Genomic DNA, 21,089 nt, shown 5'->3' with positions numbered 1-21,089 from the left:
TGGAAACATGGCTGAACAACAGTGTACCGGACTATCAGACAGACGTAATCTGTGGCGGAGTGGGATAAAAAAATCTACCGGGAAATTTCGTAGACCACCAGCCCTCGGCGGGGGAGAGATGAATGTTCGGAAATAAGAGGTTGCTGCGGCCCGCCGTACAGGTTAGTTTGACCAGCGGGCCGCAGTGGCGGCCGGAGCGGGTAGCAGCGGTGGCCGGAGCGAGCAGCTGCGGCGGCCGTAGCGAGCAGCTGCAGCGGCCGTAGCGGGCAGCAGCTGGAGCGGGCGATCACGGGGGGTCATCCTCAGCAGTGAAACGCGAACGAGGGCTGGAGTATAACCTAGCTAGGTGGAAAGCTAACGCTAGCCGGCCACCTGTTCCATCAATCCTGCTTGCAAGTGTTCGCTCATTAGACAACAAACTGGACTACATCCAACTTCAACGAAACTCCCAATGTGAGTTCAGAGACTGCTGTGTTTTTGTTGTTGTGGAAACAACAGTGTACCGGACTATCCATCCTTTTTCAATCCAGTTTCTCTGTCGCCGGGTATGAGTGGAGATGGGCTGTGTTAACACGGACTTGTGCAGAAATTAGCTGCTTGTATCCAACTAAATGCTAACTGCTGGTGGAGTTTGTGACTATTAAATGCCGACCATTCTACATTCCACGCAAATTTACGATTGTGTTTATAATCGTGTTTATAGTCCACCAAGCGCTAATGCTAGTATGCGTTAGCTGAACTTTACGGAGCATATGTGTGTGCACTAGCTAAATGTAACCTGTTTTGTATGTCGTTTTCATATAATGTCGTTTTTATATATTTTAAATGTGTAACACCACTAGAGCCACGGTGAAACGTTGTTTTGTGTATATGGTTCAAATGACAATAAAACACATTTGAGTTGAATGCTGCCTCACTGTCTGTCTGTAAACGGTAGGCGTGGTTTGGGAGTGGAGTCTAAAGCAGCGAAGCAAGTGCATTCTGGGATTTGGTGTCTTTCATCCATATGAGCCAAAAACACATTTTCTGGCTTATCTTGGCCTAGAAGGCACCAATTTCTTTACTTTTTTCACATTTCTACTACATAAGTGACCCAATTTAAAGATATATTTGTCTTTCCAACGGTGAAATATCCCTTTAAGTTGTTAAGGAGATCCTTAAAAAAAAAAAACTTGTACTGCCTTAGTAAGATCCTGACCAGCATTCTCTTACGGATGGATAAATGAATACGCAGCAAAATGCTTTACATACAGCATGAGAGCAAATAAGAATTTAACCAGAGTCCCAACCAGGACGCTGGGCTTTGAAGCAAATTGAACATAGTGACCAAACAGTGTAATTGCAACTCCCGGCCCGTCACGTAATGCATTCTGGCCAAAAAAGACTTTTCCTATAATAGACTTACAGTACATGGCGAAAGAGACGTCTGTAAATCAGTAAATACATTTCTCTGAGGGTCAGAACCCCCGCGAAATGACTCGTTTCACTGTCAGAATTTGATCCATTCGGTCCGATAACATTTGGAAAATCTAGAAGAGCCGTATGATTAAAAATTAAACGTAATAATTTACAGTAAACCAGAAGTAAGCGGGCCGGCCAGCGGAGGTCTCTAGTGGGCCTGCTTCTATGGGCTGCACAGTGCGGAAGCAGTGCCAATTATTCGGGTATTTTTGGCAACTCTCATAGGAATAATGGGGCTCTGCCTCGAACACTGCATCCAGTTCTTATCATACATTCATAATCCCAATTTAAAGTAACTTCCTGTCTTTCAAATCTTGTGCCCCGTTGGATTATATAAAAAAGTGACAAAATAGCATAACTTTAACAGACAGATGAAGCCAGCAATATTATGTATTCCGTGTCTGAAAGGGGCTTAAATCACCAAGCACCACCAACCATGTGAGCATACGAGGAACAACTCCCAACACAACCTTAAATGGAAAAGACAAACTGAAGCAAACTTGTGCAAATCAGAGAGGAATCCATGGTAAAACTGACACTACACATATGATATGGCAAAGAAATGGGCACAGTAGTTCACAGAAGCTCAGGCAGCACCTGAGTGCTCAAAGAAAACCCTGTGTTGAAGATGGGATTTAACCAACACACACCTCAGCAGAAGCTAGAGCGGTGCTTTCGACATCAGATCAGTGGCCAACACTGTTTTGAGATCTCTGACATAGTGTTTGATAAAGCCTGTCCTTAACCATCCAGGACCTTCTGGCCTTTATACTTTTACAAATACCAGAAAGACATTCTGCCTCCCAAACTGTCTGAACCCAAATCCCTTTTAAGCAACTTTGCAAATTTGTCTAGGTCAAGTGCTCTATGGATTCTTGGTTAATAATGATGCAGATAAGCTTCTTAAAAACCTAAACTACCCTTTGACTACACTTACATCTCTGTGTAATGAATCATGTCTTCTCTCAAAAGACTAATCCACTTATCTGTAAAAGACAGCTTCATACAATGCCACCCCTATCACAGCTCAATGTTAGCACTTTAGATAATAGACACGGGGATGTGTGCGTTTGTGTGTGTGTGTGCGTGTGCGTGTGTGCGTGCTTGTCTGTCCTTGTCATAACCATTATTCATAGGTTCTCATTTTTTCTTTAGTGTGTTCTTTTAATCTCGTCACCCTTGTGTAACAACAGTTCTTGCTGAGAAAAAGTAAAGCATTTTTCTGGGTAACTTTTGTATTAATCTATACGTGTTTTTGAGGAAGGAATTACATATTATAAATGTAAGGTTCAATCAACATCATCAAGAATTAAACTGTGAATACTATAAATATCTAAAAATGTGTCCTCTGTGGTGGAGACACTGAGGCTTTTATTTCAAACACCATTAATGCACTCTGTTTGCATCTTACTGTGCTGTACAAGGACAGCCACTTTCCTCTGGAGGTCATAAATAATCACACCAAACTTAATGAAATCTGGCTAGTTGTTAGGATGGACAGACTGTTGCTGTCCTTAGGCCTTGCCAATGGCTAGGCAACAAAGATGTAACATATGCTTATCAACTGTAAACCTTCAGGTGCGTTGCAAGTTTGTTACAGTTACGCTAAATGTTCTTGTACTTGTTTATTTTTGTCTTGCAGTACGACTTTGTGGAGCTACTGGACGGTAGTCGCCTCATTTCCAAAGACAAACGAGCTCTCCGTGACACGGATGCAGGACATGCACGTCCAGCTGGTGCACAGGAGGGGGAGTCTGCAGCACAAGCTCGACACACTCGCTCAGTGAACGTACACGAGGCTGGCTTCATCCAGTACCTGGACACAGGAATCTGGCATATGGCATTTTACAACGACGGACGCAACACAGAACAAGTTATTTACAACACCATTGTCATCGGTGAGACCAAGCAGTATGTTTGTGATAGAGTGAATACTGTAGATCTTGTTGATTGGTGTGAAACTCTAAGTGTGTGTGTGACAGTGCACTTCTACAGTACATACACTCCATATAGCATTACTTCATTATGGTTAAACCTGCATGATACCAGCTTGTCATTACAGGAATTAAGATAAAAACTACATATTTTTATAATACCATTGTGGGTACAGGAGTCTATAATTATCAACATCGCAGAGGCTATATTTCTTTCAACCATGACTTAGCACCAAATGGCTGGACAGACGTTTCAAACCAAGCTGTAAAATGTCAAGAGCACTGATTATTTAATAACAGCTGTATAATCAGTTGAACCTATTTTTCGTAGGTGACAGGTGAATTCTCCCATTTTTGGGAGAGTCCTTTAGCTTTTAGCTTTTAGGGACCTAATTAAAGGCCCACCCAATTAATGTGTGTGCTAAACATAATGTCATTTGGACTGGTTCAAGTAATCTGCAAATATATCAAATAAGCTTAGTCAGGAGGAACATATGTTATATCAGAGGGCGACTAACTAGTATGTATATTGAAAGGCATAGTTTGAAGTATTAAGCTATTGTTAAAAACTGGAAAGATTGGAACAGTTGGAATATCTGCCTGCGAGGTGTGTGTGTGTGTGTGTGTGTGTGTGTGTGTGTGTGTGTGTGTGTGTGTGTGTGTGTGTGTGTGTGTGTGTGTGTATGAAATTACCAGTTAGGTACGGCAGAGAGCCAGCAATGGTGTGTGATAGAAAGAGAAAGATAGTAAAAGAAAGGCAGCACGGAAATTGGCTGTTAGAATGTGTTGATTGGACTGACTGGCTGTAACTACGGCAACCACAGAGGACCGGTGTTGTGTCCATGTATGTGTGTGTTATTTCTTAAGATGTACCTAGGTTGCATAGCCAGCCTACCCAATTAACACCCTTAAACCACCTCTCTCTCTCTCTCTCTCTCTCTCTCTCTCTCTCTCTTAATCAGAGTCGATTATGGAGTGTCCTCAGAATTGTCATGGAAACGGAGATTGTCTCTCAGGAATATGCCACTGTTTCCCAGGATTTCTGGGGCCTGACTGCTCTCGAGGTACACACACACACACACACACACACACACACACACACACACACACACACACACACACACACACAGACATAGTGCGTTTCACTATCTTTGTGGGGACCCGTCATTGACATAACGCATTCCCTAGCCCCTTACCCTAACCTTAACCATCACAACTAAATGCCTAACCTTAACCCTTACCCTCACCCTAACCATAACCTAATTATAACCCTAATCCTAAAACCAAGTCTTAACCCTCAAACAGCCCTTTAAAGTTGTGGGGTCCAGCATTTTGGCCCCACAAAGCTGCCCAGACCCCACAAGTATACTGTATTCCCAGTTTTTGGACCCCACGAATATAGTTAAACAAGAACACACACACACACACACACACACACATTCTTGTCATGGTTGGAAGAAAGAGTCATTTATCATTCATAAACATGGACGTAGTCATTTGGTAAATTTTAAGACTTCAGTATGTCTAACTGATCCATTTTGCTGCGTGTGTTCGTCCAGCTTCCTGCCCAGTGCTGTGCAGTGGTAATGGCCAGTACTCCCGTGGCCGCTGCCAGTGCTACAGCGGCTGGAAAGGCACTGAGTGCGACGTACCAGCCAACCAGTGTATCGACATCCACTGTGGAGGACACGGCATCTGCATTGTGGGTGCCTGCATCTGCAATACTGGTTATAAGGGCGATAATTGTGAGGAAGGTAAGACTAATTTCCTGCAAGAACAGACACAAAAAGGTACATTAGCTCCATATTATGTTATTGACATTTTGACACTGCTCTGCATCATTTTCCATCATTGACATGCTGGATTTTCCTACATAATAAATGTCAACGTAAATAATTGATTTGACTCACATTTATTGCTACCCATGACATTTACTTTTGAAACAGAGACATCCATGCAATTTGTTGTAATTGGATACTAATTCATAATCCTTTTACTTGCAAAGTTTACATCTTTTTAATCCATATTATTGCAAATGAGGACATTACAGGACACTTAGTGGATGTCATGTAGTGTTGAATGGATAATTAAACTGTTTTAGTTATTAATTGAGTATTTTAGAAGATGTTATCATTATCATTGGCTTGGGCTTGATTGTTCCTTTTTTTAAAGATCACCCCTAAAGTTCAGCTGTTGACAGGTAGATTGTTAAAACAGTGCTACTGCTACAAAGTAAATTAATTTACTCTAATCTCTCTCTCTCACACACACACACACACACACACACACACACACACACACACACACACACACACACATACATGGTCAGTGTACCACAGATTGCTGACAGGTAGTTGGCTAAAACCTGTACACTACACTAATTTAATCTGAATTGATCAATACTAATCTGCTATTCGCTGGTTGGACACACACACACACACACACACACACACACACACACACACACAGACAACACAGAGAGGTTAACACTCTCTATACGTGTACACACATTCTTATCATCCAAGTACATACACACAAATATGCAGATACATATCACAGAGGACAGTAACCAGATTAGTTTCAGATTAGTTCAATCCTCAATCACACTAATCCTTTGTGAGTGAGTATATAGGAGAGAGAGAGAGAGAAAGAAAATTCCCCCTTAACCACAGAGCGTGTGTGTGTGTGTGTGTGTGTGTGTGTGTGTGTGTGTGTGTGTGTGTGTGTTAATCCCACACATGCAAATTAGGGCTGCTGAATCTGCAAATGATGTCAAAGATGCCATGTAGGATGTCCGTGAAAAATATCATAGGCAATTGTTGTCAAGAGCGGCAATGAAAGAGTTAACCTGCGTGTGGAGGAGGCTGGAATCTAGTTATTTGGAAATATGCCTGTAACAAATTGTATTCTTTATTAAAACCTTAGTTAACAAAAGCCATGCATATTAAGTTGATTATATATATATGGACGTACTCACATGGAACCTGTTTTGTAATTTGTGGGTGCAAGGAAATCACTCGATGGTGTTTTAAGCCCCCAACGTCGACTTCAAGGCAGCACTGCGACCGTTAACTTCAAGGCACCTAATCCTAACCTTAACCCTAACCATTGCCTAATCCTAGTGCCTTCCAGGCAGCGCTGCCTCGAAGACGATGTTGGGGGCTTAAAACACCAAACACCAAGGAAATCTATAAGGAACAAATTATCAACTTTTTAAGTGTGTGTGTGTGTGTGTGTGTTTGCGCGTGCGTGTGTGTGTCTGTCTGTGTGCGTGTGTGTTAGGGCTGAAAGATTTAGGGGAATCGACATTGAAAAATCGATATTGCGATTACAATTTGATTTTGGATTATTATTTTTTGCTACATATGCACCTTCTACGATCATGTTAAATAAAGTAATAAAGCACAATCTGTGATATGTAACATTATTCCAGCATTATCTTATGAAAAAAACAGTGAATATAATAATGAAGGAGGAATATATATATATTTTTTAAATGTTAGACCAAACATTCAACTAAATATTTCACATTCGCGGCCTTCACGATTAGCTAATCGCATTCTTTTGAATCGTGATATCGATTTGAAAACAATTACTCGTTCAGCCCTAGTGTGTGTACACACTACATGTACGATATGTACTATTTGGTTATTGTTAAGTCCCCCTCTTCATCTCTCTGTCTCCAGTGGACTGCATTGACCCCAGTTGTTCGGCCCATGGGGTGTGTATTCATGGCGAGTGCCACTGTCAGCCAGGCTGGGGCGGAGCCAGCTGTGAGATTGCCAAGGCCATGTGTCCGGACCAGTGTTCAGGCCACGGCACCTACAACGCAGAGACCAGCACCTGCACCTGCGACCAGAGCTGGACCGGGCCCGACTGCTCTTTAGGTGTGTGTCACGTTTAAAGTCCTGTGGTTTAAACATGTGTGTTTCTCTTCACTGACCACTGACAAGCAAAGAAAACAGTCTACACCCTCCTACAACCGCGATGGCTGCAGCTGATTGGACGAACGCCTCAGGTGAAGCTGTCTGCTCCGGGGTTTCAAAACCGACCATAATGGCGGCTCGTTCCGAACACAGTCTCTTATTTTACGAAAATAGTTCACCGAAACTTGTTTCTGAAAACATTTTAAGCAAGAAATAGGCAATGCATTTGCTGAATCTGTGTTCAGATTCGACAAAGGTCAGTTTAAACGATTTTTGTCAGCTTTTGAGCCGGCCGCTCCTCAATTGCATAAAGTTGGCTGGATTCAACTTAATGCAAATGAGGAGAGGGCGACTCGACGCCCCGCTTCTCCAAAGTCCCCGCGATGCTACCAGAATGCATTGAACGGCTGCTCCCATAGAAATGGATGGGAAGTGGGGGAAATGACGCTGACAATGGACACACACCATTAGTGTGTAGATGTTTTTTTTTTCTTTTTTTCTTTCTATTTGTTTCCTGTCTCACTTCTTACACAATCTACAAAAAGAATACACTTCATTTTTTACGGCATTTATAAATGTACCGCACCAAGATTTAAAGTAAATAAAGCTTTACAGAATCATTAAGAGAGGATAAAGAAGAGCAGGATCATCATAACATTAAAACAAAAAAAAGCAATTACAGAGCAGAACGTAATTAAGATAACAGTGTTAAAGGTGTGAGCCCCTAGGAACAGGCATCAAAGACGAGATACATAGCTTGTAAAAGACATAAGGTGAATAAGACATTCAATTATGCAAAGCCTGTACCTGTAAACATAACTCAGAGGGTAAGAGTGCCTTAGCTTGGCTTAGTTTCACAGCCAGTTGGGAAGGTTACTTTGAAAATGTAATTATGAAAATGTAGGTTATCGATTACAAGTTACCCTATTTAAGATGTAATAGTAGTGTACCTATTTCAATTACTTTATCAAAGCAATGTAACTTATAACATGTAATTACTTTTTGATTACTTTTCTAAATTTCTAATGAACATTTTCAACTGATAACCATTTTCAAATCTTTAAACCTGGGCAGTGTTAACCAGGGTTTCCACATTTAGTCTAACATTTCAAAATCAAAATTCGCAAAAGTATTGTGTTTTAGGTCTTAAATCATTTTAATCTTCCTACAGCCATGCAACGCTACCTCTAATGCTCACTGCAATTATTTTTTTTAATTCTGTGGTGTTGCAGTTTTTTCTTTCGATAGTCTAAATATAATTTGCTGTGTAGGTACGGATCATTAGTACTCCGTGTCGCTGTTAGTCAATTTTAGTAAGTGTATTAACTTTGCAAGTTATGTTTGAACCCTTCTCAGATTTTTAGGAAATATTTTTTTATATTTCCAGCACTGGAAAGCGTTTTTGTCCGTAGCCATGATTGTCAACTCTCAGACAGCTTGAGAGGCGGTTTAAGTGTCAGACGGTGCAAATTCAAGCAAAAGAAGACATTGTGCACATGTAAAACATGCAACGCAACAAAATTAATAATATTCAACATACTGTATAGCCTAGCTTTTTACAGAAAATATTCACATGTAACCCCAATGTAATCATGAACATTTTCATAGGTAACTGTAATTTAATTACACATTGTTTTCCCCAATAACTGAAATGGACAACAGTTACCTTTATTTTGTAATTAAATTACGTAACACTGTTACCAGTTACTCCCCAACCAACACATTCTCACTCTCCCATCGTGGAAAATACGGACGCTTGGTCATGTGCCTTTGGTGTTCGTCATTCAAGCTAAAAGTCTCCTTTTAGCTTTTAGACTCTTGATGTCACTTTTGGCGCTCTGGGTCGGGACAGACTGACTGACAAGCGGCGCAAGAACGGGACAGTTAGGTTTAGGAAAAGATGGTGGGTGGGGATATAAATGTCCATTTCTGTGTCACGCGGGAAAAGAACGGGACATAAATACGGTCTCCTGGGTGAAAGTCCTGTGTTGTTTGACCCATCCACCACCTCAACCTACCTCCTTTCGCGGCATTTCGGTCTTTCATACTACTCTCTACCGTTGTCTCTCTTAATACTACGTCATCTTACAGCGCCGCGGTCGAGCTGCTATGTTCCATCCAAACGCTGAAGGGTGTTTTTGCGTCGTATCTGACGCTGAGAGCCACTGACCAAGCGTCGAAAACTTGGCTTCCTCCATGGCAAAAGCATATTCACTTTTAGAAGTTAGCCAGGACTTTGAAATAACCAGAAGAACGGTACTTGAGGATTTCACACATACACTTGTGAAGAGAAACAAGGTCAGTGACAAACCTCGGGGCTAAACCACATTAAGAGCAGTAAAATCAGGAACATGTACAAATCAATTCTTAAACTAACCGGAAGCCAATGAAGAGAAACTAAAACAGAAGTTGTATGGTCTCAAGATGACCCTGCAGCTGTTCTTTGTACTACAGTAGCTGCAAATAGGAGAGCTGTCTCCTGACAGTGGAAGGAGTCAAAGAGCTACAATCTGAGCGATATGAAAAAGTAGCAGAGATAAAAAAAATGTAGGTCTTTGTAGATCAGTAAGTAAGCTACTAGAACACTAGAAAACCTGACCCAGCCGCCGTTTTTGACTTTAAACTCTTTCAGTGAGTTTTTTGACTAAAAAAGGGAACTTTCTCTTTATTATCAAAAGAGTTTCTTACAACACCATAACGTGTTCTCACCATGTCTCCTCATATACAGCTGCTAATAGCAAATATGCTTTGTAGGACACTTAGTGGCACCTGAATTACAATAGGACACAGTTACAATAGGACACAGTCATACTGAATATGTCATCTGCAAAACATTCACTGTCAAACTTTTTTTAGTTTTCCCTTTGATATCTGCTTCTGGCAGCTAAAGCAATGATTGATGATTATGATTATGATTATATCTGGGAAACTCAAAACACTTGGTTAAGGTTGCAGGAAAAAAAATATGGTCTTGGTTGATTATAGGGCTGAACGATTTGGGGAGAAAATCTAATTGCGATTTTTCTGCCAGATCTGTTGAAAGCCCGACAGAGATTGACTCGTTTAATTTCCTTCTTTTCTGTGATGGCCCCGCCCCAGTATCAGCCATAACTACAGTAGATAACTTAGAATAACATTAGAAAGATATCTCCTGCTACCTTTTACCTGGCTGGATACACTAACACAGGTTATTCAGGTGTTACAAAGAAATCTGTGACCCGTCAGAATGTGTTACCGTAGCGCCGTCTACCTGCCGTAAATCATTCTGTGACTTCTCGGGAAAAATCAGATCCGAGCAGAGTCATTAATAAACACTATATAACAATAGCGTTCTTTTCACTGTTAGTCTCGTTTCCTGTTACAGGTCATTTATGATCATCAGATGGAACATTACACCATTTCAGAAACATTTTAAAGTCACTTTAAGAATGAGACAGGACTAGGGTTGGGTACCGAAACCCGGTGCTTATACGGCACCGGTGCCTTAACAACCGGTATCTATCGGACCGAATAGTAACGCGGATTTCGGTGCCTCATTTCGGTGCTACTGAAATGTCAGTGCTGCCCTATGATGCTCCGAAATGGATGTTAGAGGCAACAGAAGCATCGCTGCATGTGACGCTAGTTAACATAATACACTTGGCAGCAGGTAACGTTAGCCTACCGTTACCTAGCAGCTGGATTAAACACGGTGAAAATGCTGACAGCTTAAACGGTGTGACTGTATTTCACTGTAGAGGATTCCAACACCGAGACGTAGGCTAGTCTGCAGCTGCCGTTGTCGGAAAAACAACACAGACGGTCTGTTCACTTGAAACTCGCCTCGCCAGCCTCGTGGTGCATTCAAAGTTATTGTAAAATACCCTTTTTCCATCTAGTGGTTGTTTTTGTCGTTTACCAGCAATTTACTGGTGAAATAAGTTATTGTTAGAAGTTACTGTTATTACATTTTTAATAAATCATTTAATTTGACCATATGGCCTTAGCAATAAACAAGCTGTTCTTAAATGTCGCCGACATACATATTTAAAAAAAATATTTTTAAAAGTATTGTTTCAGGCACCGTTTAGGCCCTGGCACCGTTTTAAAAGTATTGTTTTAGCTCCGCTATCGTAAAAAACCCAAACGATACCCAACCCTAGACAGGACATGTTTACTTTTTTAATATTTTACCAAAAGCAACTTCTTTCCCTAACCTTAACCAAAGAGTTTTATTTGTCTACCTCTTACAACATCTTGGACACACTGTCTAAGTTTTGTGATATGTAAACTCAACCATCCACCCCCGACTTCTCTTCAGTTTAGGAATAAATTGGTAAAAACATTGCTGGAGCGAACCTAGGCAGCAATTACATTTCATCCTAAATGTATTTGGCAAACCAAAGGGTTGCATTTACCAACAAGTGCTGCAAAACTAAATGATAAAATAGGCTGTTTGTCATTGCATTCCCAAATGACTGATCAGCAGCACAACATCATTTGGCAGTGCCTTCTGAAATTCATTTGGCTGTTTTCTGATCTGCCACTGCTATGGATATGGTTTGGTTAGGTTTAGGCACAAAAACTACTTGTTTGAGGTCAAGGAAAGATCGTGGTCATGCTTAAAGGAAACCAGAATTGACAGTTTATTGTCAGTAGGAAATGGGAAACAAACAGCGGCCTCACTTGACACAATCAAATGCTTTGTCAACCCATGTAGCCCCTCCGAACTCCGACCTAAATGGTTTTGCGGTGCTATGACAATGTCACGTTATTTCTGTCCTTGCAGCCATAATTTACACATCCAGTAGAGGTCACCTGTCAGCAAAATGTAAACATAAGTTGTTAATGGATTTGAATAAATGAGCAATGTTATCTATATTTTTGGTGCCGGAGAGGAAGAGAGAGAGAAAGAGAGAGAGAGAGAGGGAGAGAGAAACAAGTGACAGTATTGATGCAGAAAAAGAGGTCGGATAGAAAAAGCTGGAGGAGGAATGCAGATCAGTAACAGATGGCTTGACATAAAAAACAAAGACAAGTGGAAAGGAATATGTGTGTGTGAGTGTGTGTTATATATGTGTGTTGCCTTTGGCTGTTACGTGAGTATTGTCTTGTCAAAACCATTCAACACACATCCAATTAAGTGCCATTGCTTTATATGTAAAACACACGCACAGATTTACTAACGAAATAAACTGGTTCTTGACCTTTTCTTGGGATCTGTCAAAAACATTCAAACACACTCAACAACACACACACATATATCATGATACATCTTTCACATTATGCATATTTACCGTATTGTTTACAATGGTTTTAATATAGTATTCATGTTCCACGAAGCTATGAATGCAGACAAGATATCACAGCTAGTGTTGTGTTTCTGTGTTTGCATGTGTAGTAATATTTTTTTTTCTTCTTTGTCCAACAGAGGTGTGCGAAGTGGTCTGTGGCAGCCATGGCGTCTGTTATGGCGGGGTGTGTCGATGCGAGGAGGGCTGGACAGGAACTGTGTGTGACCAGAAGGCCTGCCATCCACTGTGCAGCAAGAACGGAGTGTGTAAGGAGGGGAAGTGTGAGTGTGACCAGGGATGGACAGGGGAGCACTGTAATATCGGTGAGTGGGATCCCACCACACACACACACACACACACACACACACACACACACACACACACACACACACTACAGGAAAAAGTGTAAGAAGGGAAATTGAGACTGAGATGTTTCTCAGTATTCACAAAAAAATGGTATACTTCCACATGCAAGCGTTATACTTTTCCTTGTCACTGGTTTCCTAAAACGGAGTGAAATGAGGATAACTGGAAGAGCATATATGTGCTCTGTGCAAAGACACTGAGAGGAAAGCATTTTCCAAACCATTTTTACTTTTGGGTTGCCAGGTTGCACTAACAAGACGATAAAGTTATACTCTAATCTGGCATTACTTCATGACTTACTTATACTTCAGATTCTAGTAGGACACAATAAAAAAATTAGCACACTAATACACAGCCTTTAAGAAACCTAGAAAAACTGGACAGTTGGTGGGTAGGTGTTGCCCTTCTTCAGTGATTGGTTAATCGTGTTCGTTCAATGAAACTGGAACTACGATAGTGCACTTGAAAAGATCAATATATATATATATATATATATATATATATATATATATATATATATATATATCTTTTCAAGTGATGGGATACGTGTGTAGAGTTTTGAGAACTGTGTTCAAGCGATGAAAAACGAACTACAGGTCCACATGAACTGCTGCTGTGCAGACTGGAGTTAGAGTTTTGCACACGTTACTCCAGTTGGGCCCACTGTCGTCTAGCAATCGAAAACAAAAACTGTTAAACACTGACCTAACCACTGAAAAACAGCTGTTGCTCAGTGTTGGTGAAAAGAACCCTTTCTTTCCTTATTTTGCTTGGTATCTACAGTACCTACTGACAATTGGATTGTGTTTTTAAGTGAGTATCCATGTCGAGTTGAAAAACATCCCATCTTCTTGTAATAGTTGAACGGGGAAACAGATGAGAAGTGGGGCCTTTGTTGCTTCTTCAGCTCACCACTGAAAGCAAAAAAAAAAAAAAGACAGACAGACAGCTACAGTATTGCTGGGAAAGAGTTGCAAATTGGCTTTAGTTATCGTCACTCACACACACACACACACACACACACACACACACACACATACACACACACATACTGACACGTGGGAAAGGACGTTGAGAGCATAACAACAGATAGATGAGGGGAAATCCATTTAGAGTGCATAGGCCTGAGTGTTTAGACGGATTGTATGGCTGGGGAGCCGATACAGCCTCGCTCCTTCCTGCTCCTGTCCTCTATTCACTAACCATCACATTTACATTTTATGTTGAAGTCTGCTGGAAACTGTGACCTCACTGCAACTGTTTCCATGTTCATTAATTGACTGTTTTTGTATTTTCAGCATGGAAATATCTTAAGTAGAGTCCTATGATTTTTCCTAAAGCCAGTGTTTGACAAGAAAATAACAGTAACAAAATATGTACTGTACACTAGTCAACTTATTTTGGACCCTAAAAAAAAATCACTAGCATTAATGAGGTGTCTTAGATGAATATGATGAAGAATAACAGCGTCTTTCTCTCCCTTTCTCTGTCTGTGTCTAATTGAATGTCTACCTCTCTCTGGTGTCTCCTTTCACTGATGGCGACACTGGGGGGGTTTTGTTACTATTCTACTGCCTGTTTTTCTGGACTAAATGCTCTCTTTCTATCTATCTGCTTCCTTTCTTTTTTTCCCCCTTTCCTTCTTAAAGCTCACAATCCGGACATTAGAGTAAAAGGTATTGTGCTCTTTTCTCTTCTCCTCCTCATCACTTGCTTTTTGTCATCATCCCTTCTTCCTTTGCCTTTCTCTCCATGTGAAGCTGTGGCTGCTTCAGCGGTTATTTTATTTACATATTTATTCCGACCTTATTTTTATATTTTGGATGCCTTGAATATGTTCTGTTTTTGTTTGTTTTTTTCTCTCATCCCCTCTATCGTTTTGCCAGCTCTGATAACATGTACTATTACTGTTTTAGGATGGCTTACGTTTCAGGATTGTCCTTACCCAAATGCACAATGGCTTATTACCTATTGGGATGCACACATACTTTCTTATGAGATAGAATTAAAACCTGGAGAGTTTTTTTTTTTTTTTACCTTACATCTTGTTTTTAGTTAATGAACGCCAGGACACCATTGAAAATGAGAAGATATGTCTCTAGGGGTTGATCCTGATACAATAACATTTAATAAACCCTCTGAGGTCTACGGGCATTTTTAGACATCTTCTTGAATTCTCCTTTTAAGGGTGTTTGCATATCAGCTGATCCCCATGTGTTTCCTATCAAAATGTGCAGAACAAACTCAGCTTTCTGTGTAGTGAGGCCCAAAATTGTTCCAGAGCAATGCATAAAGGGATAATTTGGCCCTAAAGCGGAAATATTTATCAAATCTCTTGTGAAAACATACCTACTCTCAATTGTTTCGGTGCTTGAAATGAGTTTACAAAATCTTGGGTTCACAAAAGTAGCTTAATATGTGAATGCAATTGTAAATAAATGTCTAAAATGACATTTTGTAATATCGCTTTTTGAGTAGAGTAGAGCAGAGTGTTGTCAAACATCTCTTGGACTCGCCGGTGCGTCTTTTGTCCTCAGAGGGTTAACACTGTGTATTTGTCATTGACTCAAATGTCTACTTCAGCCTCCTAAATTTCTTGAAAAAAAACCCTGACCATATTTGCAGTTGTTATTTTTCATCAAAAGTTACAAAGAAATAGCTCAGAAATTCAAAATTGGAGGAAGTCCCTAAATGAATGAGTTATGTTGACCTCCAACATTAGATTCCTGGCTTTTTACCATTGTATTATGAATTGGCTTGATATTGATGACTTGTTTTTTTAAGGTTTCTCTGCAGCTTGTTACTGCAGTCAACAATAGACAGGGAAGTGATCCAGTTTCTGGTATGTTGAAGCTGGATCACAAAAAAAGGGAAAATTAAGCATGAAACAGAACTGGTAGCAACAAAAACAAAACATTGAAAAGAAAGAAATAGTCTTCCAAAAACATACTGAGCTGTTATTGTTCCACTTATTCCCTAGTAGATACCCTATGTTTGACATTGTATATTTGACATTTGTTGTGTCTTGGGATAGTCAGTACAAATATATGCTTTTAGAAGACAAGCTCAGTACAGGCACAGGCAAATATAATATTGAAAGTTTCTGATGTAGACCATGAAATCCTGGCTCTGCTTTAGGCTTAGTTTTCCTGTAAGCTGTTACATCTCCTGTCCCCCTGTCGCAAAGTCGGCTTTTGTGCCAAATATGTCAGTCATACCTTATTTCATACAGAACATTTGTGTAATTGCAAGTATTTACACAATTGCAAAGCAAATGGCCGTTGCACTGTGATAGCAGTAAATCAATTCAGCTGGGTTTAAGCCTTTTGTGTGCAACATGGGAATATTCTAGATAAGGAGCTCAGAGTCAATGCAGTATGGGGCAATGAAAAGAAAAACATTTTGGATTATAACATGGCCGTCCTTTACAATCAGGTACTGAATAGAGTTGCAGTCATATTGGTTGGTCAAGGTTATGTGTGGCTGTAATTGCTAAAAGGACTACTTCTTAATTGACTTTCCTTATTGCATCCTGTTCATGAATTGTATGAGATTTCTGAATTGCTGTCAGTAGAGCTGATGACAATTCCAAACTACTTGTCAAAGAAATAATTGTGAGTAACAATATAATTGTCTCTTTCAGTCAAATTTAATTTTTTGTATTTATTTATTTATTACTTTTTTAAACACATTCAGTTTTGAGTGAATTCCAGGGTACATTTTTTGGTTATACACTGTCATGTGACCCAGATAATGTGATAACATAAATACACAGCCTATGAAGTTAACAACTCCTCTTTATTATCATAAAACATATTTTCTAACTGTGATTGCCCCCATTCCTCTTGCTATGAGTATGTGTAGGGTCAAGTGCCAACAACTCACAATTGAAATAATAATGAAAATATATAGTCTGACCAATAATCACTGCTATAATTACAATTTAGCATAGCTAAACAAAATCAACAATTACCAGTCGTACCCCTTAAGACCTTAGCTAATGTTAGCAATTAATTGCGGTTAAACAAAGAAACTGTGGGGGGAAAAAATTGACAGTTAGACAATTATGTTATAATTGTTACAGGCCTAGCTGTCAGCTGTGAAGGCAAGGAAACAGTTTTTTGGAAAGTGGGGTTAGTGAGGCTAGACTTCCAAGCAGCAACCTGAGTGTGATAAACTGACTGATCTAGCGTCAGTTAAACATGTCCCCAAACAAGCAGTAATGCTATGATATAGTATTGTTTTACATAAGGGTAGTCTCGCTTTGCCAGACCCTCCTCCAAAGCGCACTGAAGGAGGGTCTGGCTATTCCACATAGCATTCGGGGATGGGAGGAAAACGTGCTCTGATTTAATGGCATTTCTGTAAATCAATCAGAATCGTCATGGGCAAAAACTCACAGAGCAAAATGCAAAATACAAAATACTGCAAAATAGTTGTGCGAGAGATTGGACAGATAGTCTAGCTAGCTGTCTGGATTGACCCTGCAGAGATCTGAGGAGCAGTTAACCACAGTCCTCAGAAATCCACTAGGGCCAGGTGACTAGGGCCAGTAGCCAGAATTTTAGAAACACTGACATCATGAGTCCAAATGACCCCCACCCAATATAAGCACTGTATCGCCAGACAAATCATTGATATTGGATGAGTCTACAAAAGCCAGCATTATGTTCAATGCCAATGTTTTAAAATGATTTATTTCTCAAATTTCTGCACATGGCTATACCGGATGGTTGAGATTTGTATTGGTGTGGCGGAGAAAACTGTAATTAAGGTTAGGCAACTAAAACACTTGGTTAAAGTCAGGGAACATTTGTGGCCAAAAATAATCCAATTTAAATATATTACGGTAAGTCTAAAACATTCTGGAACCAGCCTATAAAATAAAGACCAAGTGTTTTATGTTGTAGAATGTAAAAACCAGGGGCGGATGCATACACTGTCTTAGTGAAGCCACAACATCTGGATGGCCCCCTGGTGGCTGGCTGCAGTATGGGTCATAAACCCCGCCCCCTCAATGTTAGTGGATGGGACATGGACCAAAATAAAAAAATCAAAGTACACGTCAAATTATATTTTCATGCCATTTTAAGTAGTTCTGATCTGTTTGTTCAGGTGTTCATTTTTTCAGATAAGCTGGGGTTTTATTGGTTATTGGAAGCTATAAAAACAGGGTGAAACATCATGATTGACAGCTGTGAGTGACTCACGATTTGTCGAGCGGGTGTATGGGCGGGACTTTGATACCGCGGCTCCACTGGCCGATCACTTCTGCACAGACCCTGGCTCCAAAAATAACAAGATGGCAGCGCCGGTATCCGGGATATTTTGGCTTCACTTTTGTACAGAGGGAGGAAGTGGAGTCTTTATCTACAGTCTATGGTTAACACCCCCCCATGTTGCTAAACCCCTGTGTCATCAATGGTAGCTGCCCCGATCCTGACTTTTAACATGACTTCTAATTTGGGTCAAGTTCCAAAAATGCTAGATCCTACGCTTCCCATAATGCAACTCAATAATGCCTTTTGCGCTTTAATGCTAGTTCATTCCTAGGCCGTTGAGGTGGCAGTAGCTCAGTCTGTAGGGAATTGAGTTGGGAACCAGAGGGTTGCTAGTTCAGGTCCCCATACGGACCAAAGTATGGTGACGGATTGGTAGCTGGAGAGGTGCCAGTTCACCTTCTGGGCACTGCCAAGGTGCTCTTGAGCAAGGCACCGAACCCCCAACTGCGCGGGGTGCCTGTCCATCAACAGCTGCAGCCCCCTCACTCTGACATCTCTCCATTAGTGCATGTATAGGTACTGAGTGTGTGTATTTCAGGTGTGTAATGTGTATTCTAACAACAGAGTGAAAACATTGTAATAAATTATTATTATTATTATTAAAACTACGGTTAAACACTTTTCTTGTCAGCATCTAGTGGTCATTAGAGGAACTGCAGCTCAGGACATGAGCCGTGCTGCTTCAACTTTCCTCTACTAACTTCTTCTAAGTGTGCTACATTTAGTATATCATACAGAATATATTATACAGTATATCAGTATATCATACAGAATATATTATACAGTATATCAGTATAACAATTTTCAACTTTTCTCCAACTTCTGTTGTTTCGTATTTACTTAAAGTTGTTGTTTTGAGAAAAAATGTCAACTGTGCAACTTTTTTTGTAATTGTTGATCAGCTGACTCTGATCCTTCTTCCGTCCTGTGTGATTTAAATGTGAACGAAGACAGATTTGAATGAACAGTTGAGGTTCTACTGCTGTGTCTCCCTCTATGTTATTGCAGTCCCGTGATCCCAGCTCTTTCTTCCCCTCCTCCTCTTCCTTTGGCTCCCATTTACATCTGTCCATCACAGAGAGTATATTTGGCAGTGCTGTTTTTGTTTCGATTTACTTTTTTTCCCTAATTTTCCTCCCTCTCTCCCTCGTGCCCTCTCCTATTCTCAGGATATAAAGGTAATTCATGCCAAAGACTTAATAAAGGCCTTACTGTCCCAAAATACAACCACTTCACACTCTGCTTTGTTAACTTACATTTTCTTTTGATTCTGATTCATTCCATTTCATTTTATTTTTCCTGCCTTTTCCTCTCTTTTTTTTATTCTTTTTTTTTCACGTCAGTCTTCCTAAACGCTCGGCGTATGCCTTTTTTGTGTTGTGTTATTGTTATACTTCTGTTGTTATTTCGGCAGTCTGTTATTAGCCGTGTTTGTTTTTCTGTCACATCTTTATTGTCCCTGTCTCTGATTTCCACACACAAAACACAAAGCCTATACAGATGAAGATGCACGCAAGCACATACTCACAAAAATGGAAATGCTCGCACACACACACACACACACACACACACACACACACACACGCAGACGCAAACCCAAGATGTGTGACTCCTGTTTTGTCTTGCATCCACAAGCCTGATATATATATATATATATATATGTATATGTATGTGTGAATTTAGCCAGCTGCTGTTCCTCTGTCTTCCGTCTATGTACCTTCACTTTCCTTTCTCTCTCTCTCTATTTTCTTCAACTTTCCCCCCTTCTCACCACCTCACCCTTCATCTTTACCTCCATCCCTTTTTCTGTCTCTCCAGCTGGGCTTTGCTTGGTTCCGGGCACTCACCGTTTATCAATCTGGTTGCCAGCCTCACTGTCTTTTCTGTGATGGAGGAATGTCAAACAGAGGCATAAAGTATAGCATTTGGAGGCATGCAGTCCAAACCACCCTGCCCTCCCTATACTTTGTGCGCTGTGTATCTGTCTACCTGTTGTGTTTTCACATGGATTTTAACCTGTGATTTTGTTTTTCAAAGGAATCCCTATTTCTAAAGCAAAAGAACTTCCTTTCAAAGAACAGTCGTTGTCAGCTTGCCGGGTGTTAACATTTTTCCCTCAGATTTGGTTAGACTTCACTTTGAACAGATAAACTAAAATTTTAGGATTATGCTTTCAACTTAGATTTTTTTTTTTTTTTATTTGTTTTTTTTTGTATGCCTGTTTTCCATCATCATTTTATGTAACAATAACATCTTCTTTCTTTGTTTACAGATGAAAAAAAAACTTTTACTTTGAATTAATTTCTGATTGAAGCCGTGGAACACACAGTAGCCATTTTGGCTGTAGACAATCTTAGTGGTTCATGTGAAACTACAACGTCAGTGCATTTCAATGCTGACTGTTTGTCTGTCTGTCAGTCTGTGTCTCTCACATGTGGGTTAATGTATTGATCTGTCTTATTTGTCTATCAATCTGTCTTTCAGTCTGTCAGTCCATTTGCTGGAGAAAGGTTGATCACACAGGGCCAAATGCCTTTATACACATCAGGATTTAACCAATATGGGTCTTTGAAGTCTTTTTTAAGGTATTTTGGACTGAAGCTAGCATTTTGTACTAACGTGTAAATTAAAATAATTAAAAAAAACTCAAGTAATGAGTATTTCCTTGAGAAGTCTTGTGAGGTGAGTAAAGCTTCTGAAACAGCATCCATACCTTTAAACTGGGGCAGAAAAACAAATTTCACCCTACCAAAGATAGAGAAATACCTTCAGGGGTGTAGGAGGATTTCACTCAGCAGTGTATAAAACCTGTACTAATCCCTGCCTCCTGCCTTAAGACGGGCTGCT

General features: G+C 40.2%; 1 protein-coding gene across 2 annotated transcripts in view; it reads left to right on the top strand.

Moving 5' to 3' along the window:
- The window catches only part of tenm3 (teneurin transmembrane protein 3), a 233,324-nt gene that overhangs the window by 128,383 nt on the left and 83,852 nt on the right, over positions 1–21,089 (top strand). For both annotated transcript variants that reach the window (XM_078267356.1, XM_078267346.1), the window contains 5 exons: positions 3,104–3,359; positions 4,358–4,459; positions 4,955–5,149; positions 7,082–7,282; positions 12,732–12,917. In XM_078267356.1, the coding sequence (XP_078123482.1) occupies positions 3,104–3,359; positions 4,358–4,459; positions 4,955–5,149; positions 7,082–7,282; positions 12,732–12,917 (940 nt within the window). The remainder of the gene's footprint in view (positions 1–3,103; positions 3,360–4,357; positions 4,460–4,954; positions 5,150–7,081; positions 7,283–12,731; positions 12,918–21,089) is intronic.

The sequence above is a fragment of the Sander vitreus genome, chromosome 2, assembly GCF_031162955.1.
Source record: "Sander vitreus isolate 19-12246 chromosome 2, sanVit1, whole genome shotgun sequence".
Lineage (NCBI taxonomy): Eukaryota > Metazoa > Chordata > Actinopteri > Perciformes > Percidae > Sander > Sander vitreus.
The sequence above is the reverse complement of the archived record's forward strand: the minus strand, read 5'-3'. Positions and strand labels throughout refer to the sequence as shown.